Genomic DNA, 23,671 nt, shown 5'->3' with positions numbered 1-23,671 from the left:
TTTCCCACTGGAAGAGGAAACCCCTCAGAGATTTCTCGCCTTGCTGAGTTGGCCCGGGTCATAGACCCACGTGAAGTGCAGAGTTCACTGGCCTGGAGTGTTTAATGGCAAAATGGTGGAAAGGATTAGTCCGTTTGCTGTAAAATTAGCTGGTCCAACAGGCCTTTAGTCAAACAGAGGTGCACCAGATCTGTCAGTTGCCAAATAAACTTTTCTCTCCCATCCCCCCGACCGGCAATCCTCCCCCCCCCGCCTCAAAATGACAAAGCACCCTTTAGTTAATTGCGCCACGGATCGCCCAGAGTTAAAACTTCTGATTTATATGACTGTAGCTCTAACTGCTCAATAACCCAGGCCTGTAATCTACTTTCATTTCAAACAGAACTGTGATTTATGGGGCGGCATGCCGTTTTAGCTCAGAAATGAGGTGTTCAACATATGCTCTGTTGACATAAATTTGGAATTTATGGGTCTTGTCAAAACTGCCTGTTGGACAAAGGTGCGTATTAAAGCAATAAATGACCGGGAATAGTTTGCTGTCAGATTTTCTAACCATTGTATTCAGTCTATTTGAGGAGTTGCAGGAGAAATTATGTACGTACTTAAAAAAACACAACGCATTGTCCTTAAAAATCTTTATGTATGGGAGTTTCTTGAAGCCCTTCTTGAGGAGAGGATCTGTTTGCAAAGTTTGTGAATGCTGCTGCGTGGAGCTTTCTGCTCTCCTTCCTCCCCCACCCCCTTAGCATCCACATCAAGGCACCCTTTTCTTCCTCATTAAACAAGGAAAGTGGGGAGGGGCTGGAGTGGGAGCTCATTAAATACATATACTATAAAAGGCATTCTTGTGTGTTGCTTGTAAGCAGGAGAATTTGACCAGTGGGGGTGGCCGATGGGTCCAGTTGCATTTACAATCTGATAAAACTTGCACTGACTTTTAGCCTGCTGGAATGGTAGGGCTCTCCACCTTCTCTCTCCCCCCCCCCTTGGTCAACGTTGAGGAGAAATTTGGATACCATAGGAAGAAGGGGTGAGCCATAGATTAACGAACTGACTGATTGGCCCCAAATGGGAAATGGGGAGCAAATTTCGGCTTCCAAGTGTTGCCCCCCTCTTCCCACACCACTGTGAAATATTGCTATGGGTTAAAACCAAGAGTTAGCCCTGATGGGAGGAGGTCCGTTGACTCAATAGGAATTTAAAAAGTGCTGGATTACTAATGTCCTATGAATTCTGTTGGCCTTCTCTCACAAGGACTAACGGTTGGATTCTGGCTGATGAATGTTGAGAGATGCAAAACTTCACATGTCTTGTTCTCCCGAGGGGTGGAACAGGTACCCCAGAATTATTCCCCATGGCTTGTGGAGAACGTGAGGAATCTTGAGAGAAGGAAACAAGTTTGGGAACTGTGGTTTGTGAAAATGTTGTGAAAATGTCGTGATATTGTGCAAATAACGCTTCCACAGTGAATGCACAATAGCCATGCTGTGTTGCATGGGCTTTGGAGCACCCAGCGAGCCAGTGGTTCTGTCCTTGCGGATTATGTGTTCCTGGTTTTGCGTAGAGACAGCTCACACCAGTTACAAAGACACCTCGTTCAGAGCAGGTCAGGAGAGAGGGGATGACAAAACCAGCTTATCTCCTTCTCCCCCAAACGCAAGAGAACTCTTGGATTGGAACCTTCCTTTCTGGGGTATCTCATTGGGCTTCAAACAAACTTTGTCAGTGACAGCCTACAGATTCCCCCAGCCAGTGAGACATGGAGATTCTCACACTTGGGCTCCAAAGAGGTGACTTTTTCGTCAAGCTTTACTGCAACCGCCCAACGACTTGTTGGCCACTGCAGGAAGTCGGCCGCTGTACCATGTGGACTTTTTGGGCCCAATTTCCCAGACGTGTTCCCCTGTATTCCGTCCTCCGTCCTTCGATGAGTGATACTACAGGCCAGCCTCGTTCCTTCTCTCAGCGCCAGAAAAGGCATCCCAGAATGGCCGAATCCTCCTCCTCCGGCTTGGCTGGAACAAAGGCCGCCTCAGGGAGAGATGGCTGTGTCCACGAGGCTTTCTCCTGGCTCCCCCCCCCCCCCGACACTGTTCCTGTGTGCGGGTGGATTCCCTCTGCATTGACAAATGCCGGCACACACCCATTGTGCACACACAAACATAAAAGTCTCCCAAACAGTGCTAAATCGCTTGCCACCAAGCCCCCTCTTCTCTTTCACACAAAGCACCCTGGGGGGGGGGAACTCATAATTTTTACACCACCGCAGTCCTGACTGGCCGGTCCTGGAATGGCTGCCTCTTTGAAGTGCTTTCTGCAGGAGATTTTACAGGCCTTTTTAATTACCTACAGCTTGCGAGAGGCCTATGGTTCCAGTCCGGCGTTTGATTATTTGTTCTTTCTATTGGCCTGTTTGGACGACCGGAGTGGGTCAGCTCCCCCACTCCCCCCCCCCCCAGTGCTAGCTCTCTACTCTGACTGTCCCTGGATAATCTTGGCAATCTAATTCTTCAGTGGCCTATTATTATTATTATTATTATTATTATTATTATTATTATTATTATTATTATTATTATTATTATTATTATTATTATTATTATTATTATTATTATTATTATTATTATTATTATTATTATTATTATTATTATTATTATTATTATTATTATTATTATAAAATATAAAAACATTGACTGGTATTATATAACAGATACAAGTTCTAACCAAAAACCTATGTATCTATTAAATATCAGCGCAGTATGTGTGCTGTTCCTAATAGTGCCATTTTTTGTAGCTCTGATGGTGTGCTTTCTGAGATCTGTCACCGCTTAGAGTACTGTGCGAAATTTCTTGATATTGTTCTCAAGGCCCCAATGACGACGGGGACCAGAGAAGTGGGTTTCTTCCAGAGGCGAGATGTTTCGATGGCCAGGTCTCTGTACTTTGGTTAGTTTTTCCAGTTCTTTATCTTCAGCTCCAGCATCCCCTGGAATTGTTTCCTGACCAGTGTTGTTACGCACGCAGCATAAACAAAATTGTGTGAAGTAAGGGTTTAATCTCTCTCCTTTTAAAAACCATTTTGCCAGTCCATGCGGGTGCTTTGCTTCTTGAAAGAGAAAGATCTAGTGCTTCATGTAGAGAAAATTTGGGCAAATGAACTTGATGAAAGCCTATATCCCTCTTTTCAGTCTTGCTAGGTGATGGGGACCCTTGTAGGGCTCTGAAAATTGTTCGTGGATCCCAGGAAGTGCTGAATAGCTCAGGGGTTTAGGTGGAGCCAGAGTTTGGGAGTTCGATTCCCCCTCTGGGCCTCCTTGTCAGCGGCTGGACTTGATGATCCACAGGGTCCCTTCCAGCTCTGCAGTTCTAGGATGATGATGATGATGATGATGATGACCTCATCAAGCTGAAGCAGTTTGAACCGACAAGGATGAGGCAGACTGGGCACTGAATTTTCATTTTCAACACAGGGAGTTCTTTGCTAATTCAACTTGTCTCAAACTCTTCCCTTTCATATGGCTGACTAGAGCCACAAGGTGATTCTCTGGCCCTCCTTTGGTGGCAAAGAGGGGGGTGCCTTAATCTTCAAACATTTTGCCAACTGGTGGTGAGTTTCCAAAAATGCGGTGCACCCGTTTGCTTCCACAGATGTTGACACAGGTATTTTTTTCTCCTTAAGAGTAGCTTATGAGTTCAAGAATGCTAACTCTTTTTTCAAACTGCTTTGGGTCTCTTTTGGGAGAAGGACAGGGTTTAAATATTTTAAATAAATACTGTTTAAGACCTGCCACCTCTAGCAGGAGAAACCAATAGAGGTGTGATTTGCTTGTTTGTGCCAAATTATTTATGTGTGTTTCTATCTATCTATCTATCTATCTATCTATCTATCTATCTATCTATCTATCTATCTATCTATCTATCTATCTATCTATCTATCTATCTATCTATCTATCTATCTATCTATCTATCTATCTATCTATCTATCTATCTATCTATCTATCTATCTATCTATCTATCTATCTATCTTTATCCGCACCTTTCTCCCAAAGGTTTATATCGTTAAAAGACAACACTTAAAGCAAAACAACAACAACAAAGTATACAAATCCTAAAAAGGAACAAACAAATAATACTTTAAAAAAAAAAAAAAAGTTAAACAGAGCCACATTTTGCAACACCAAAAACACATTTTGTAACACCAAAATCACATAGAGAAAAACCCCAACTCAAGCAGCCCTTCACTCGGAGAGAGCTTGCCTGAAGAGAAAGGTCTTTGTCTGCTTGGGGAAAGACAGCCAAGAGGGGGGGCCAGTCCGGCCTCCAGTGGCAGGGAGTTCCAGAGTCTTAAAGGAGCAGCCACAGAGAAGGCCCTCTCCTGTGTCCCCCCTCACCCAAGGCACCTGGAACCAAGATCAAGGCCTCTCCTGATGACCTCCAGTAGAATACCTTAATGGGTGTACTGGTATCACCTTATGGCCCGAATCTATCCCCAGCCGCCACTCGTATTCCTGTGAATTGGCAGATGGGGATTTCCACCATGCGGTTCTCTACAATCCATTGGCATCATGTTTTTCTGCCTTTAATTTGTTCACAGGAACATTTTGTTCTTTTAAAGGAAGCCCGGGCAATTTCACAATTAGAATGCCAGTCCCGTATTGAATATTAAAGCAACGGTTCATCTTTCTGTGCTCTGCATTTTAGGGAACATAATTGAGAATCAATGTCTGCATCCTTTGAAATTTGTTGTTATTGTTGTTATTCTTGTTGTTTTGGGCCGTCCCTCCCCGCCTTCTTCAAAGCAAAACTTTAGTGCCAAATGACAGGTTTGTCTATTGATCTCCCTCTTTCAGATCTTAACAGTGCGAGCAGCTATAATACCTTGCTTACATCTGCTTGGTTTTTTTCTCTCTCTCGCCGCCCCCCCCTTCCCCTTTGCCTTAATCCAGTGAGCATAAATAGAACATTTCAATCATATTTTGCTACCAGGAGCCTGGGAGATAAAGTGCTTTAAGACCTCGCTGAAAGAAACAGCAAGAGATTGGCCAGCGATAGCATCGCCTTATAAGCAGGTGCCAAATGGAAAACTTTTGTCCTGCTGAAATTTGTTGATAGAGATATTTCAAATAAATTACTTGCCGAGAGCTGGAGCTGTTATTTAAAAAAAAATAATAATAAAATAAAGAAAAGAAAAGAAGGAAGGAAAAGCAAAAGGCAATGGTTTGGTTATGTAACGGATGGCAATGGTCGGCCCAGCCTGTTCGTTTGATTGCCTTGTCGATCTCTAGGTGAGCTGTTAGGTGTAGTAAGATTAATGTGTTCCTTTGTCATTTCTGACACCCTGTTCAAACGCTTCATTGGGGAGTGGGTGGGTGGAGGGCGGGAGAGGGAGGGGACGCAGGCGGCAAAGAAGGCGGCTTACCTTCAAACACTTTGCCGGGCGGTGGTTCGCTTCAAAAGCTCACGTGTGCGCCCTTCCCGGCGTTAAGGACCAAAACGGAGGGCTAGACCCCCAGGAAGTGGACAGCTCTGCCTAAAACCCTTGTTACAGCCTCAGAAAAGGGGTGGCATCCACACACCCCTCCAAATTCTATTATATTATGTAAATTATTTTTTATCATCACTGTAGCAGTAGATGCCTTCTCTGCAGTCCACCCCAGCATTTTCCGCTGCGGTTTAAACCGCAGAAGCCTCTGTGCTGCAATGTCAGAAGACCAGCTGTCATAAGATTGAATCCATGCGACGGAGGGAGCTCCCATCGCTTGTCCCAGCTCCCGCCAACCTAGCGGTTTGAAAGCATGCAAAATGCAAAAATTCGAGTAGATAATAGGTACCATCTCGGTGGGAAGGTAAACGGCGTTCCGTGTCTAGTCACACTGGCCACGTGACCACGGAAGATTGTCTTCGGACAAAACCCTTGCTCTATGGGTTGGAAACGGGGATGAGCACTGCCGAATAGAGTCGGACACGACTGGACAAAATTGTCAAGGAGAACATTTACCTTTCCACGTAGCAGAGGATGGCGTCTCCTCGTAAGGAAATCGTCAGGAAGCCACCTTCCCCACCCCTTAGCTTGATGTGACATCATGCCAAGGCTGTGTTGTCCTGTTGGTCCATTGGCGGGCATCTCACGCTCACTCTCCTTTGTGCCGAAACACAACTGTGGTTGCGCAGGGTTGCGCTGAGTTTTGCACCGAGCTGTTCTCTGGCTACGGCACAAGGTCATTTCCTCACTGAATGCGTGTGAGGGACATGTAATTTTGGGGGAAATGGGGTCTGAGGTGGGTGAGAGAAGGCAAAGGGTAGGTGTGGATGACCACGGCGGGAGGAGTTGAAAGGGGAGGAGCTGATGGACGAAGAACTGGGAAAAACGAATGAGCCGAAAGGAGGAGGGAATTTTAGGCAGTGTAACCAAAAGAAATTCACCCCAGTGAACCACACAGTGAGGACTAGAATCGCAGGATTTTGAGGCTCTGTTATCTGGCCCCCTTGTTGATTGAGAAAAAAAAAGTTTGCTTGAAAGTCGATTGCAAATTTACCTGATCTTCTCTCCGGATCTACTTTTTCTACCGCTGTCTCCACATTAACAGAACGCGCCTGCTTCTCACATCCTCGTACAAATTACACATTCATGCCACACACACACACTTTTGTCTATATAATTACAAGACGCTTCAGGATTTCAACCCGTTTGATTTCCCACTCCTGGTGCTGTATTTGTTTTGCTCTGAGCGAGGAAAGCAGTAAAGGGAGAGGTGCAAAGATCCACCACACTCCCGTCTGGGGGGGCGGGAGTGGGGGGGGGAAGAGTTAGGCCCATGGAGGGCCAGCCCGCTGGCAATGGAAGCTGCGATTTGGGTGTGGCTTTTTGGAAGGAATGTACGTATCTGAGAGAGAAGAGAGAGCAGGGTGGACTTGGCACTTAAGACCAAATATGAGCCGGGTGGACTCTCTAAAGGAAGCCACAGGCTCAAATTTTTAGGAACTGGGCAGAACAATTGAAGGAAGACAGGACATTTTGGAGAGGGCTCATTCGTAGGGCGACTTGACAACGCATAACAACAACAACTGGCACTTTGCAATTGTCCAACAAGGATAAGACAAGGAGGGTTTACATCCCTAACCTGGCCACTCATTTCTGAAGCCCTTTCCTAGACTGGCCTGAGACGTGAGCCCATTTCCATCCTTTTTTTTTTTTTTTCATCTGGAGAGAACTGGGTTCATCTCTGGGCGACTTCGACAGGAGAATGCCACCTCTCCTCTCTCTAGCCGGAACCCATCTGTGCTCCCGAAGGTTTACGGCCCCTTGAGTCTGTTTGATGCGGAGCGAAGGTTGATGGGGTCCCAGCCATGTGGTCTGCCTGGCTTAGAGGGGCTAGTTGGGTGGGGGCTGAACATGTTCTGTGCCGTGGACCTTGGACATCACGGGGTGCGTGTCTGGATGGGAGTGTGTGTGTGTGATAAAGTTGGCTATTTTTGACTTCCCCTTTCTTTGGCAGGTCGCCGCTGCCCATCGTGGGGTCTAGTCAAAGTCTGTGAAATATCCTTTGGATCTGACAAATGGCCCCAGAAGCCACCAATTCACTCTTGAGTGAGAGGCTGCTTTCGAAAGGAGATGGCATGCCCTTCTGACCAGGGAGGCTCCGGATGGGTGCCTTTCATCACTTTGCTTGGGAAGTGTCTAGATTCACAGCCCAGGGTTAGTAGTAGAGACAGAAGCAGGAAAGTAAATCTTGCAGGGTGTTGATTCAGAACCTCGTCGTCTTACTTTTTCTCCCTTCCGGTCATTCCATTTGCTCCACGCTGCCCTCCTCCAGCCTCACGGATTGTGGTTTTCTCCTTGCCAGTCATTTCTCCAGGGCTTCATAAATGGGCAAAGAGCTTTATGACTCTTGCCTTATCTTGGCTATCTTTGTCAGCTCTCCCGAAAGGTGGGACGTCCCCAAATTGGGAAGCACATTTCAACTTCCAGCATGAGAACTTATTCTTCCTCCTCCTGGTCTCTGGCTCTTAATCGCTCCCGTTTGACCAGAGCCCAGTGGAGGCTGGGCTGCACAGAGTAGGAAATAAATGTATGTGTCACTGTCTGCAGGTTTGAACTCAGACCCAGCCAGCTTTGCTAGTGGGATATGTGAGGACATGCTTCCATGTTCAAAATCTCCCTTGCTCTTGTGTTCGCTTCCAGAGAAGTCAGTAACAGTGAAAAGGAAGACTGTTTGCAGGCCTGCCCAATTCCAGTTCAGGTCTCTGGAATGGATCCTGGTTTGTTCCAGAGTGCATTCTTCCCCATTGGAATTGGATTTATACCATAGACTTGAGTTGGTTTGCTAATTCTCATTGACTTGTGTTGAAAAGGCAAAATGGCTGTGATCTGCTCATTTTTGCAGGGATGTATGTGAACCCGAGAGACACGGTAGAGGATAAAGAAGTGAGCAAATGCTGTTAAAATGCAGATAACTAGCTTCTGGTGTTGCATACTGGGGACCTTTGAAATTTGCTTTAAAATGAAGACTAGGCTGATGATGTTTTGAGCCCATTCAATGTAATCTCTCCTCTGAATATGAATCCATGTGTAAATTTACTTTGTTCCCCCCCCCCCAAAACCAGATCTGGCCATTACTCTTTGATCCAGACTGTATGAAGATCAGTTTGAACTGGGCCAAGTTTGGCCGTCAGTGGGGGCTTCAGCCCGCTTTTGGGTGCAGGTCTGTTCAAACTCCCAGCCCACAAGTAGTACCAAAAAAAAGTTGTTTCTTTGGTGTTTTCTCCTTGGCAAGAATTGTCTTGTTTCTTCTGCTTCTGCAGCTTCTCTTAAAGGAGGGGCACTGAAAGAGAATGTAACACAGTTACATTTGAAAAGTTATGGATGGAGAGAGAGTCAAGTTGATTGTGTAGTAGATTTTTATTACTGTTTGAAGTTAGTTCAAAGGGTCCTTTCAGGCACTTTGGAAGGGCTATGAGAGGCATTTTTCAAGAGTTTTGCTGTTTTCTCATCAGTTCTTTTTAAAACAAAGCAATGAACAAGATCAGAAGTAGTTCAAGCTGTTAGTTACCTTTTAAGAAGCAACAGCAACGAATTCCAAAAGCAAGCAAACAAACGCACCCCACACAACGAGAACAAGGAAAAGTTAGTTGTTGTAGGTTTTTCGGGCTGTTTGGCCGTGTTCTGAAGGTTGTTCTTCTTAAAGTTTCACCAGTCTCTGTGGCCGGCATCTTCAGAGGACAGGAGTCAGAACTCTGTCTGTGCTGTGGCAGAATTCTGACTCCTGTCCTCCGAAGATGCCGGCCACAGAGACTGGAGAAGCGTTATGGAGAACAACCTTCAGAACATGGCCAAACAGCCCGAAAAACCTACAACAACCATCAGATCCCGGCTGTGAAAGCCTTCGAGAATACAAGGAAAAGTTACTCTCTAAATTCTGATTTTGGGTGCTCCACCTTCTGTAGATCTTCCTGCATGGATTATGTTGTTAACATCCTCCAGGGAGAAAGGCAGATTTTCACAAAATGGTCCTGATGCCCCACTGGATACTCGTATCTGAGCGCTTCCCCGGTGCCCCAGCTGCCTGCTAGCCGTCCCTGGCTACCCAGACCTCATGAGGGCTCACTTTTCCATCTTCTCCCTTTCCTCCAGGAACCTGCACAGCGGGATGAAGACTTATGGGTGTGAATTGTGTGGGAAACGCTTCCTCGACAGCCTACGCCTTCGGATGCACTTACTGGCTCATTCAGGTATGTTTGGAATAGCTTTTCCTCTGTCTCCCCCATTGGCAAGCTTACTGCTGCATTCCTTTGACCAGCAATTTAGAATCTGCCTGCTACCTTCTTTTTAAAAAGCTTTAATTTTGGGGAAGCCAAGGATTTACGCATTCGGTCCCATCTAGACATAAAATCTACTGGATCCCAAGTGGTCGAGACAGTATTAGATCCAGTGCTGAACCTCGGGAGATTCGAGATGCTCTGGTTCAGCTCTGCTTGCGGAGCCCAAGAGCGAGCTGGCCTGTCTGGCCATCCTCTGCACAGCAGGGCTTCCTTAGTGGTGGCACCCCAGCTTGGGCGCCCTTTGAGGTATTTGGTGTTCTTCACAATGAATCCCAGAACCCTTTGGCAAGCTGGACCAGCCTCGTCCGCTATCCTGCAAATGCGGTGACCCCGAGATCGAAAGGACGATGGCGCCTAGCGAGTCTGCAGCCAACCAGCCGCAAAGGCCTCCGAGTGACAAAATGTTACTTTCTGGATGCCCATCTCCAAAATCCCTGAGCCAGCACTGGAGTGGCCACGGCGGCTGCAGCAATTCCTCCAAAAGGTCGCTGGGAGTCGTAGTCCAAAAACTGAAACTTTTCTTTCCTCCGAGATAATGTCCTCGGTGCTAATTTTTCCCTTGAGTCAAAGAAGAGAGCCAGCTCTGCAGGGTACAGATCCGTCTTTCCATGTATGGGGGCATGCAGGGTGCAGAATCGATGAACAGAAACAGAGGGAGTGGGGGGAGTGTTTTAACGGTGCAACAACAGGAGTTGAAAAAAAATGTATCTGGAGTGAGTTGTTCGGGAAGCATCGGCGATTTCCTCACAGCCTCCCGGGGCCCTTGTCGGAGCGGAGTCCAGTGGCCGGCCTCGTGGAAAGCGTGCTCTGCCGCTCAGCTGTGTTTTCTCTCTCTCCGGCCTCCCCTCTTCTGGCGCACGCTGCCTCTGTTTGTGGTTGTAGCTTTGGCTCTGCGCCAGGCGCGGGCTGGCTGCCTGCCTGCTTTTGCGGGTACAGTATGTACAGTCAGCGCCCAGCCAAGTTTGTCATCATGAAAGATTAATTTATATTTTTTTTCCCCCGCTTCCCTTCCTGCCTGGGTGGGAGGGAGGATCAGCTCCCGATGCTCAAAAACAGCCGTGTTACATTCCAACACTGTTGTTTACAAAAGCATGGGCTAGGAGCCTCCCCCTCTGCCCCCCCGAGTTTTAATTCCAACCTGCTCTGCCCCTTCCCTCCCCATGTGCAAGATAAAAAAATAAATAAATGGAGTGGAAAGCCTTTTCTGGCCTCTTCATTGGCCCCTTTTCATTCCCTCTTTGTACCTAAACACTGTGCGCTGTTTGAATATTTTCGCTGGTAGCTTATAGGACATGCCACTGGACTTGATTCATTTTCTAAACTCGTTTTGGATTTGTGTTAAGTCACTGCGTGTTTTTTGAGTGCTATCAGTGGGGGGTGGAGGGGGTGGAGTGGAGATTTTTAATTAACAAACGATAAACCCCACAAATTAAATAACAGGATTTGTCATGGCACTCACAGTTGCTGCATATTAAGGTCACAAAGCATGCACTTTGTGTGTGTGTGTGTGTGTACATGTAGAAGGGGCATGTAGGGTGAGAGTCAAATCAATGCTAGCCTTTGTAATGTCCAGCTGAGCCCTTGAGACTTGCATGGCTGTGTTCACAAAATATCATAAACGATCCCATTACACCGAAGGAAAAACTAGCAGGTCTGGATGGGCTGGGTTTCTGCACTTCCAAGACACAACTCATTAAACATCACCTTTCGGAGAGCTTGTGGTTCCTCCAGGGTCAGGGTTTTCATCTTTTGGCCCTAGGAATGATCCTCTTCTTCTCAATCTGAATGACAATACATTTGTGATTTTAAAACAAAACAAAAAGCAAACACAAAATCTTAGACAAATATACTAGAGATTTCCTGGTAGGGAGATTGATTTAAAAGATGTCAACGGCTTCTCCTTGTCGATCCGTCTGCCCCACCAGTGCTTCTTTGTCCGGTCCAACTTTGGTGAACTTAACATGGATTATTTCCTTGTTCGGGAACCAGAAGGTTCAGTTGCAAAACATTTCAATGTTCTGGAGTTGATCAAAAGGGGTCTCCAGTTCCCTGTGAATCAAAACAAGAAGCCCTCACTTAAACTAGTGCTTTAGCTTTAGGAATGCTTTAGGAAGTCTGCCAAGCTTGGCATCAGGTATGAGCACCTGAAACTCCTGGAGCCCACCTCAAAGAGGAGCAAAAGTAAATTTTGTGGAAAGCATTCCTCATTATGCTGATGGAGGGACGTCATTCCTGCTCCTCTGCATGACTTTTGGAGTGAAACGTCCTGAGCAGGGTGACTTGTTACAGGTAACAATGTCACCTGGGACTCACAAAGCTCACATTTTGGAGGTCTGGATAGCACGGTGGCATCCACCTGCAGTGTTCATGGGGCCCGGGAGTGCAATGTGCGCATGCAGAAAGGGGCACCGACAGGGTCCTGGCGGGCATGCATCCTCACACTCGGGGGACCCCAGCGTGATCCTTTGTGGGAGTTCCAGCAGAGTTTTGCAACGCCGGTGGCCTTTTGGATTAGAGACGGCGTCGGTGGACAAACTGTCCCCCATGTTAATGAAATTCCTGTCGAGTCAAATCCCTCCATCTGTGTCCTGCTTGACTTTTCTGCTAGCAGATGTTCTAGGGTAGCGTATCTCGTTACCAGGGACAGGGAATCGAGTTGCGGGGCTCGCTGTCAAGTCGGACTTAAGTCCTACCACAAATTCAACTTGGACTCAACTCAGGTTTTTCCCTCCAATGACTTGTACTTGACTGGTGACTCAAAACCTACCCATTGCCTTCTTTTTTCCTGGTGGGGAAAAAGCTTGTTTTTCATAGGGACCCAGACTTGGGACTTGGTACCAAAGATTCAGACTCGGACCAGGCATGTGGACCCCAAGACTTGCCAACGTTCCTGCTTGTTGCTGAGAAAGGGATAATTAAATCAAATGACTCAAAACAGACCTCTTCTCCCCTTTCTTGGTTGGACTTAAGAAGTAATATGGGCATTCTACAGTGCTTTTGCTAGGCTGGCTGACAATGACGTGGGAAGGGCATGGAACTTGGAGGCTGCATTGTTGGGAAATGTAGCCAGCAGAGAAGCACATGGAGAGAAAAAGAAAATGCATGTCTCTCCAATAACATAGCCCTGTGCTTGTCTTTACATCGAAAGGCTGTGGAGGTGTGCTTTCCCATGGCAGTGTTTATGGCAGCTGTTTCATAAACGCCAGGAATAATTACAGCTACCCAAAGAACACACACCTGTTTGTTAACCTGGGCATGTGAGGGAATGCCCGTTCTTCCATGGATGTAGCCATCAGATGTACTGGGGAGACACGAGACTGGCCACGTTCTCTCGCTGCCTAACCTTCCCTGTAGGGCTGTTGTGAGGTTGAAAGTGGAGAGGAGCAGAGCCAGGTTACACCGTCTTGAGCTCACCAGCTGAGAGGTGGGATAGAAATGCAATAAATAAAGGAAGTAAAGAAGCGAGTTTGCACTTGGGAGGATGGAGGGGAGATTGCAGAGTTTTCCAAGGAAGGACTGAGGAGGCATCTCCTCTCATAACCCCCCCCCCCAATGCAGGCATGAAGTTTGTAGAGGTTGCAAGGAAAGTAGACAACAGGTGAGTTTTATGAATTTAATGTCAGTTTATTAATTTCAGCCTGCCACTTCCAAGATTCCTTGGAAATAACATGCTGAAATTATTTTTCAAGTCACTGTCACTTTCCCCAGAGCAATATGAATGTTTGTGCACGTTCCGTGACACATATCCAGCCACTCTTCAAAAAACAAACAAACAAACTTCTGAATTCTTTATTTGCTGTTGTTCCCCCAAACCTACTCAGTTGCTTAGCATTATACGGAACACTCTTTCATTGTTTTTCTCTGACCGATTAGTTATATCAACATGATTTTAAAAAAAAACATGAAAAGGAAGTGATCTTGTTATTTAGGGTGGCCCCTCCTCCTCCTGCCTCTCCTCGTCTTCCCCTCTCTCCCCTCCCGGCCGCCTCGAATTCTGGCCGCTGTCCCGAATTTATTCCCAGAGTGATGTCATCGGCTTGCCGGCAGGTCTGGATGTTCTGCCAGCATTCCATAGAGTTTATGATCACTGGCAGATGCGCATCCAAGAACACACTGTACCCAGAGCAGAAATTAATGCAGGCTTGAGAGCCGGCCAAACCCCATCCACAGGAGACAAGAGAGGAGGGAGGGAGGGAGGGAGGAAAAAGAAAAGAAAACACAAACTGTTTAATGCTGTTTATAAATTATACACTTGCTGATGAAAAATACATTTATTTGGCCCCCCCCTCCACTCTCTTTTCCTTCCCTTCCCTTGCCCCTCCCAGCCTCAAGAGTTTTAAGCTGACTAGAATAATATGGTTTTTGCTTTTAGCTTCTGTTCTGGCAAAAGACCCAGCCAGGCGTGTTCCTCTTATCCGCCCCCCTCCCGCTCCCCTCCCCAACCCTGCCCCGATGATAATAATATATATTTTATTCTTTGTCTCCCTGTTCCTTCATTGGTTCTTCTGCATCTCACTTTGAAGCCCCTTCCTTCCTAATTTATGGTGCTGAGTCCCCCCCCTCCCCAATTCTCAACGTGAGGGTACAATTGTTGGAAAAGGCAGTGAGTATGTCTTGCCATCCCCACCTATCTTTTTTTTTTAAAATCCCATATGCTTGTTTGCTGCCTAAGATGGTAAGACCACCATCTTTCTGCTAGTTCTAGTTTCCTAAGCTGCTAGTCCTCTGCAAGGAGGAAAAAGTTATAAGAGTTCAGTGGAGGTCACTGTAATAGGAAGCCTTTCCCCCTCCATGACCTCTGGCCGCTTGAGAAAAAAAGGAGACGGAGGAACAGAACAGACATGAGACAATGAGCAGCCTGAATCCGGGGCCTGATAGCCTCACCCCCCACCTGCTGTTTATTTAAGGAACGCTGCTAAAAATGCAGTTCTCAATGTTGATTCCCCCCCCCCAATCAGCAGAAAAGCAAAACTATCAAAAAGGATCCCGCAACCTCACGCACACAAAACCCGAACCGAACAACAATAACAGCAGCAAAAAAGGGGGGGGGGGTTAAAAAAAAATCCCTGCAAATGTTTATCATTTGCCCAACAGGCTCGACAGATTTCTGTTTCCTGTCGCGCGCCTCGGCTTTAAAGCCCCCTCGTTGCTAAGTAGCAGCCTCCCCTGTACTGTAATGGGCTGATTGTGTATTCTGTGCGGCGCTGGATCTTATTTTTGTATGCAAGGCAAAGTGTTTTGATGGAGGCCGATTGCAAGAGTGTCTGGAGGCTGTTTTGGAGTTTTATAGGCCGTACAGTACACGGTGTGCCTTCTGAAACGGAACACAGGCTGTTGAATTTTGGAGAGGGTTTGTCATTTCGCCAGCCCCCCCCCCCCCGCCGGTTCTGCGCGCCGCCTGTCAGAGAGAACGTTACTTGAAGGGCTGGAAAACAGAGTGGTTGGTGGTGGGGGGAGAGAAGCGGTAATTATGTAATAACTTTGCTTCCTTCATCTTCGCTATGGATATTTTGGGTTTTTTTCCCTTTTCCCCTCTTTCCAGGAGGGTGCTGAGCCCAGAATAGTAGGTGGACCTCAAATTATTGGTCATAGGTGCTCTCAAGTTGCTTCTGGTCCTGATAAGGCTTCTGAAGTTTGTGAGATGTTCAGGGAGTGGTTTTATCATTGCCAGCCACCTGGCAAGGATTTGAACCCAGGTCTCCAAAATCCTGCTCTGCCATTCTATCCGCGACATTACGCTGGCACGTAGACTTCCTTTTTCTCTTGAACTGCTTGCTCTCTTTCTGCCTTCAGACCATTGTGACTCTGTGACGCATCCCAATGACGTTGCAGTATTGCTGTACGGACAGTCTTTGGATCGCTTTGTTTCTTTCAGGAAACACTTCTTAACTGCTAGAGTAGCATGATGATGGGACTCATGACCTCAGGAGATGGCGAGATAGGACAGCACTTTTCAGATACTTTAAAGGTAGTCCTACAGAGGAGGGAGCAGGATCTGTTCTCGATCATCCCAGAGTGTGGGACATGTCATAATGGGTTCAAGCTACAGGAAGCGAGATTTAGGCTGACTATAAGGAAAAACTCCTTAACTGTTAGAACAGTATGACAACAGGACCCCTGCCCTCAGGAGGTGGTGAGCGCTCCAACGCTGGAGGCATTCAAGGAAACATTGAGCAACCATCTTCTAGATGTCCTTTGATTTGGATTCCTGCCTTGAGCAGGGGGGTTGACTCTGTGGCCTTCTAGACCCCTTCCAAATCTGTTATAGGTTGATTTTGTGATTCTATCATATCTCGTGTGTGTTTTCACAACACCGAATTCTGGTCTCCCCACCCCCAGTTCTGCATCTCCTTCTCCTCAACCTCTCCCCTTCGTTTATTCAAATATATGGCTCAGATCTTTCCTTTTCCTAGGGGCGCCCTGGGACTGTGCAGACTTTGCCCAGGGCCACCCAGGCTGGCTCTTATCCCTGGGAGGCCCATTGGGGAATCGAACCTCCAGCTTCTGGCTCCACAACCAGAGACCTAACCACTGAGCTAGGGGAAATATTGGGTTTTTTGGGACTGCCGCTTCTACCATGTCGAGCCACCTTGGATTGAATTGAGACCTTTGCTTCTAAAAGAGATGGTCTCCCACTGAGCTGTTACCCACAATTACTCTTTCTGTATTCATGTAGACATAACTTTGACAGCTTGCAAACACGTGACTTCTCACTCCTCTTGATAGGGCTTACACAGAAAAGGGCTTTGGTAGTCAGCCCTCAGTGTTTCTCCTCTCAGGTCTCAAGAGCCTGGAAAGTGGTTTATATATATATAATAATCTGTTACAATTACAATTTTGACATTGTTGGTGTTACATTTTCAAAGATTTAAAGTAACTCTGTTTTCCTGTTTGGTATTCAAAGAAGTAATTGCCATTCTCGTTACTTTTTGGAAGCTGTTTCTCAGAGAACCTTAGAGGTTGGTTTGGATGCTTAGCCCCACATCCAAATTGAAATCAACCACAATTCAGCCTTCATTGCAAATGAACAACAAAGGGAAGGACACCCACTGATCAAAACAGATCAGTACCTCAGCCGCACCCCCAGTATAGAGAAGTAACTTTTCCAGTTGCAATACACCACCAACCAAGAGAGGCTATCTTCATTATAATATGTTATGATTAACTTTGCTAATGCAGAGCTATTGCAAAAGAGGAATTAATTACAAGTAACTTCCCATTTGTAACTAGTTACTTTCGCACTCTGGAGATCACGATAGATGGTTGTGTTTTGTGTGGCTTAGTCCTGTGTAATTCTTTCCACAGAGGAGTAGTAACTAATGACAGTATTTTTTTAAAAAGAGCTTTTTACCTGGAAGTTGCTGGCAGTTCCCTGTGTATGTTTTTGTGTGGTGGTGTTGGGTTTTAATTGCTCTGCGCAGGTCAACTGCCTCTTAGTTTTGTGCGTGGAATAAGGCCTCAGGTACGCAACGTCACCCCGATGTTCACGCTCCGTTTCGATGCCTGTCACTTAAACATTTTAAAAATAAAGAAAGAAACAAACAGAAAAGATACCTAGCCTGTGCGGATCATGTGCCTCTGCTGGGCGAACAGAACGATTATCTTCTCCATCATGTTAAATAAACTGTAAGTAAAAAATAAGGCGGCTCAGGGTGAAATCTGAGTGTGCAGGGGATTTGTGGAGTTGAAGGGTGGGTTTTTTTTGGGGGGGGGAGAGAAAACCAGACCAAACCTTGTGGCTTTTTTTCTGGGCAGGAGAAGAAATGGGGGGGGGGGGGAGAGAACAGGCTAAATTTAAAATTGTAATTGGCTGACTTCCACAGGCTTGCGGGTGTTTTAATGACTCATAATAACTTCATTTAAAACCAGCTGAGCAGAAAATAGATTGGAGAGGAGCCTCGGGCCATTATGGATTTCTGTGGGCTTTTTTTCCCTCCTTTTCCCTTCTCTCTCTCTCTCTCCCCCCCCTCCTGCCTCCCCCCTCTCTTTCTGACAAGCCGTTTTCGGCAGCCGGCAAGGGCGCTCGGAAAGACTTGGCCCTTTCTCTCGTCCAGGGCTGGTGGTCTGCCCGGGAGAGATTGCACAGAGTCCAGGATTTTGTGGGTTTCTGTCTTGCTTTATTTTTTAAAAAAAGACTGATTAAAAATAGATGCCTTGAGGTACTATTTTAGCATCCTTGTGCGGGGAGCTTTCTCTCCCCCGTTCGGCTTCTTCTCTTTGTACTTTGGATGCGGTAAATGGAACATAAATAAAATTGTTTTTTTGAAATGACTGAATTAATTAGGTAGTAAAGTGATGGCAGTGCATAAATTTACTTTGCCACCTTCTCCCCTCCCCCCAAAAAATATCCATATTTGCTTCTCGGTCTTTAGACCTCTCCGTCGTTTCTCACGCGCACACCCCTTCTTATCAGTTTCAGCACTCACCTAATAAGGATCGAGTTCGCATTTTATTTTAATGCCCTGCACGCGGTATTCTCTGGCAAGGGGACTGTGAGTGCCGATGAAATTTCTGAGGATCGCTGCGTCAGAAAATATGTGCGGTATGAAACCGTGGTTGGAAGGAGAGGCGGCGCTGCCAAAATCATGACTGTTCAATTTCATGTCTCTCTGGATGTAAACAGGCGAGATCTGTGGAGAGAGAGAGAGTGTATCTCAACTGTGTGTCTCTATTTGTGATCAGTTCTGCGGTGCAGTCTGTGGTTAGTACTGGCAAAATGGTCGTCCTTGTGATAATGGGAAGAAGAAGAGAATGGAGCATGAGAGAGAGAAAGAGAGAGAAAGTAAGATTCGTTCATCACATTGAACACAGAGATCTGAGAAGCTTGGTGAAGTCCAGGGCTTGGGTAGTCCTTGGACTGGAGAGAACCAGCCACCTGGGAGATCTCTAAGCAGGAAAGACTCCTGTCTGGAGACTCCCTTCTTACTTGTCAAATTTGGTCACCCTGAGCCTGGCAGACCAAGGCTCTGACTCTGGAACCAACATCTTGGGTCTCTGTGTTCCTAAAGGCCAAGAATCACCAACATTTGCCCAAGATGATGCTTGGTTATGAATCGCTAATGGCCTCCACTCCAAGAGAGCAGGCAGTTCCCTAAGGCTCTGTGATCCAGATCTCAGAAGAGTTTTGTTTTGGACTACAACTCCCAGAATCCTTTTAATTGATGACGGAAGTCACAACTTCCCTTTACCAGCCTCCGACAAAGGTGAGCCGGCCACCTTCCGGAGGAGTCTGTGTGCCTCTGCCCAGCAGCTATTACCTCCAAGACATTCTTTCTGACTTTAGGGAGACTCTCCCCTTTTGGGAGTTTGAGGAGAAAGAGAGGAATCACTCACCTGGTGCCAGCCAGGTTGCCCCATGGGTGGTTCTACTGAAGGGGTCTTGCCAGAGACATCCTCCTACCTCCCCACCCAAAGAAAACCCACTCTGGAGCCACCTCTGTCCTAACTGACTAACCCCAATCCTTTTCTGCCCATACTCCTGCCCTTGGTTTGGTGTCTTGATCTGGGTGGTTTCAGCAGGCCATCTCCAGAACAAGACACAAATGGCACACCACCCATTACTATCCCCATCCCTCTTGAGAAGGCCCCAGCAAAGGTTATCTCTAACTTAGAGCCCCAGGAACCACCAGATGCCAGCAAGAACTCTTGTGGCCCGGCCTGGGCATCCCAAACAAACCTTTCAAGATGACCTGAGTGGCACAAGATCTAAACCACATGCCCCATGCTTCTGGAGAAGGCGGAAGAGAATCTAGAACCATAAGCTCGTTTCACCCAGGGATAGCTCCATGGTTTAGGCCTTTGGTTCCAGAGCCAGAGGTTGGGAGTTCGATTCTCCCTCTGGGCCTCCTTGACAGCGGTTGGACTCAATGATCCAGAGCGTCCCTTCCAGCTCTGGAGTTCTACGATTTCCCTTTTCGTTTGTTTGTTTGTTTGTTTGTTCTAATAATTTCTGCCAGGCTTTAAGTCGGTTGAATCACGTCCAAAATCTCCTTGCCCCTGCAAAAGATTTTCTAGTGGGGTTCTTAATTCTGTTAAAACTGGTGGGGTGTCTTATTTGGGGTCTGAGCTGTACCCTTTCACTTCCCCTCCTTGTTGCTCTCTCTCTCTCTCTCTCTCATTCTGTCACTCCCCATCTCCATATCCCATCCTCCTCCTCCTCCTCCTCATAAAACTTTACCACAGTTGAGTTCAGTGAGTACAGAGAAGCCATATCCTACTGAACTGTAAAATTGGTTGGTTTGCGAAGCAAATGGGTTGTCCCTTATCTGTCCTTGTAGGGAAAAACAGGCTCACGGGGGTTTGTGCAACTTAGCAAAGAAGGAGAAAAGTGTTCTGGACATGTTAATGTATGATCAGATGGTCTATGGCCTTTCTCTTGATGCCATGGATGCTAAATCTAGGTTGACTTCCTTTAAGAAAGGAAAAGGTGATGCTTGGAAGCTAGAACCACCTTTTGGTGTCACAAGGTTGATGTCTGTTGACTGAAGGAATGTGCCCCATGCATCTGATCCAGGCTGGGGGAAACTGGATGGTAAAATTAATAGGCTTGGAAAATTACTGGCCATATTAGCTGGGGTATGTCATGACTGGTAGCCTCCCACTCACCAAGGTACAGGTAGTCTAGCCAGTAGAGACTGCTCTTTGGTGAACCCGGAGGTCTTGTAGCCCCCTTGAAGACTGACTCGCTCTTACATCTCACAAGCTTTTGTGTGTCCAAGAGCACGGGTTCATATGGAGCCCCCTGGCATCTTCATGTGAAGAAATGTGCTTGGACACACAAAAGTTCATGAAAAATACAAGCTAGTTAGTCTTACAAAACTTCTGGGTTCTGCAAAAAGCAACATATTCCATCTCTGAACAGTTGTCTCTGGGCAACAAGTTCCAGTTTCACATCTTTTATCCAGGTTTTCTGCTCACATGTAAGACGAAGTGGAGGGGGTAGGAGGCAGGGTGGGAGAACTGGCCTTCCTTTTCTTACAAAGCCCTCAACAACCCAAACAGCTGTAGGTGCCTTCATTGTTGAGCGGATCTTCCAAGCACTGTCCATTTTCTGTTCTTCTATTACAGAAACCAACTCTTTCTGCTTTTTCAGGCATCAATTTGGATGTCATCTCTGCTTGTCAGGCGCACCTTAATAACACTCCAATCATAATATCATGAAAATGGATTGGCACACTCAGCTTGTGCAAGAACTCCCCTTCAAGACGAATGGAGCAGAAAAGGGGAATGCACAGAAATACTGTATGTGCCAGTAAATGCTTTTCCGTAACGTCTGTGAATACCCAGGGAAGGGGCTCTGAATGTTTCTCTCCCCCCCGCCGCCCCTTTCTCAAAAGCTCTCCCCAAGGCTGTGTCAAGTCACGCCTTAGTTATGAAGAAGCCAAAGCTATGAAAATTACTTTTACACCCAACAGCCTGACAGATAATCAAGGGTGGAGGGGCACCCAAGGCGACCAACATGGGCTTTTTAGCCACTTAGGAGGTTTTTACTACTTCCGAACATCCAAAGTGTCACAAATGGGAAACTCTTCAGCTCTTCTCCTCCATAAAGCCATTAAGCTGAATAGGTTTGGGGGAGAAGGACTGGCCATCTAAAGAACATCAGAACTGCTTTCTCTTTTCTCTCTCTCTCTCTCTTTCCCTTCCTTTTTTGGAACAGACTTTCCCCGACTGGAATCCTTTCACCACTTACCTGTTTGGCGACCTTTTGGATGTTGTGCAGAAGATACAGACAGATGTTAAAGACTCAGTGGCTTGCTTTTAGTCTAAGGCATCGAGGCAGACAGCTGGCAGCTGATCAATGCCTCTCCATTTTTCAGGGCAAAAGCCCAAGGGAGGTTGGAAGAGAATCTAATTTTTCCCCCCTTCCCTATAAACAGATGCAAAATAGCTAAGAGTTCAAAGAAGGATTTGTGGACATCCAGGTGCTGACTTTTTTCTAGGATGGTTTGGCAGATGGAGTTTGGTGGTTTGGAATTCAAAATGGGGCGGTGGGGGGGGGGGGAGATTCCTCTCCTCTTTCCTTTCCTGGGCTATTGGGTTGGTTCTTCCCAAGAGACGGGCAAGGCCATTCCATTGGCTGTAGCACCCACAGAGTGACCTGTTGTGTGGGCTGGAGATCCTCCTGCTGTGAAATCAGAATGGACCATTTCTTCCTTCCAACCGTTGATCTAGGGGTGGTGAGGTGGTTTTAACATTCGGTGTTTGTTGCGGTGGCTCTTCGCCTTTGTGGATTCACCAACGATGCCATCCGAGTGTCACTCTCCTTTCAAAAGGAAACACAGATCTGCCAGGTCTTAATAGTGGGGCATCTTGTGGACCATGGGCAGGAGATCAAAACTGGCTTCCCACTTCAATCTGGTGTCCTCCATGTGGCTTAGACTCCAATCTCCATCATCCACAGACAAGACAGCAGCCACATTGCTGGTCTGACTGGGGATGTTGGGGGTTGTTGCGCCTCTTTGGAGAACACTCAAGTTAGTCACATTAGAAGCACTTGAAGGGCTTGTTTTTAAGAAGGAGGACGACCCAACTGCCTGAAAACAGGAGTGCTCACATGGCAAGGCTGTGGGAAGAGATGCTGCCGGTGGTTGTCCCAACACTGGGGGTGTTGTTTTGCCTTGGAGTCTCACCAGAGGCTAAACCTAATATGTAATGAGACACGACAAGTGCAACCATGCTTGTTCCTTCCGTGTCTGCCCTGTTTATGTGCAAAATGGAACTGTGGGGAGCTATTTTCTTTTTACATGCCCAGATGGGAGGGAAGGATACAGAGAGAGAGAGAGAGAGACGGAGCCCCCTCTTTGCTCCCACTGGATGGTCCTCCATCCCTGAAATGTGGAGTTGGAGAGAGCAGGAAAGCATCAGAGAGCCACCAAAGGTTGAGGAAAGGGGCAGAGCCATTTAGAGAACCGTAGACGGCCAAGATGGGACCTCGGGGAGGGGGCCATGTTCACCACTAAGCCGTTCACCCTTTTGCTGGCAGAGCAATGTCCTGGGGTTATTAGGGGAAAGGAAGAAGACCTTTTCAGAAGGACAGGCATCTTGTCTTCTAGGGAGGGTGCTTGAAGAAAAGATGTGGACGGTGGACACTTATTTCTCTCTCCCCACTCCCCCTTCCCTTGCGTGCTGAAGGGTGTATCAGGGCTGTGGCACAGAGAGGGAAGGAATAAAGTCTTGCCTTTCCGGAGAGCCAAAGCCCCTCTGCAAGGGGAAGCAAAATCGGTCTGTTTTTGCCTTCCAGGCCAAGCAAGGATCTTGGTTAAAGCAGAGGGCTATAAAGTTTCTTGCGCCAACGCCAGCGGAAGACTGGCTGGCCGAGGGTCTGGTGCCAAGGGAGCGAGGCATGTTCTCAAATGTGCAGCTGACCCTTGGCAGCTCACAAGGGCCCCCATCCATCCAAAGTCAATCACTGGGAGATATCTTTATACTGTAAGCCAGCCGAGAAAGGGCTTGCTAAAAATACCACCCTTTTGTCTTTTCCTCTTCCCTGGCACCCCTTACATCCCAAATGTGTTTTTCTTGTTGGGGGCAGGCGGAGGGTGGGGGGCAAAATCCTGTTTACTTTGAAGCCGCTGGCTCCTGCCTGCAGCTTTAAAGAAATCTAAATAACCGCTCTCTCCTTGATGGATTCCTTTTGAGCGTTCCATCTCCGACATACGGAGCTTTTAATAAATATCTCTCCCTTGTTTTTCTGAAACCCTGGTGTAATAAACTCTGATGCTGGCTGACATTTTTCCTGGTGACTCACATAGTAAAATTAACCTTGAACTATTTGCATATTCAATGGCAGTGTTTCTCTGGCTCGTCTCTCTCTCTCTCTCTCTCTCTCTCTCTCTCTCTCTCTCTTTCTCTT

The 23,671-nt window shown here is 46.9% G+C and overlaps 1 protein-coding gene across 2 annotated transcripts in view; it reads left to right on the top strand.

The window, feature by feature from the left end:
* ZBTB16 (zinc finger and BTB domain containing 16) overlaps nt 1–23,671 on the top strand; it is a 143,719-nt gene that overhangs the window by 52,933 nt on the left and 67,115 nt on the right. For both annotated transcript variants that reach the window (XM_072979343.2, XM_020793436.3), the window contains exon 3: nt 9,629–9,726. In XM_072979343.2, the coding sequence (XP_072835444.2) occupies nt 9,629–9,726 (98 nt within the window). The remainder of the gene's footprint in view (nt 1–9,628; nt 9,727–23,671) is intronic.

This window comes from Pogona vitticeps, chromosome 8, assembly GCF_051106095.1.
Source record: "Pogona vitticeps strain Pit_001003342236 chromosome 8, PviZW2.1, whole genome shotgun sequence".
Lineage (NCBI taxonomy): Eukaryota > Metazoa > Chordata > Lepidosauria > Squamata > Agamidae > Pogona > Pogona vitticeps.
Note: the sequence above shows the minus strand (reverse complement) of the source record. Positions and strands in the feature narration are given on the sequence as shown.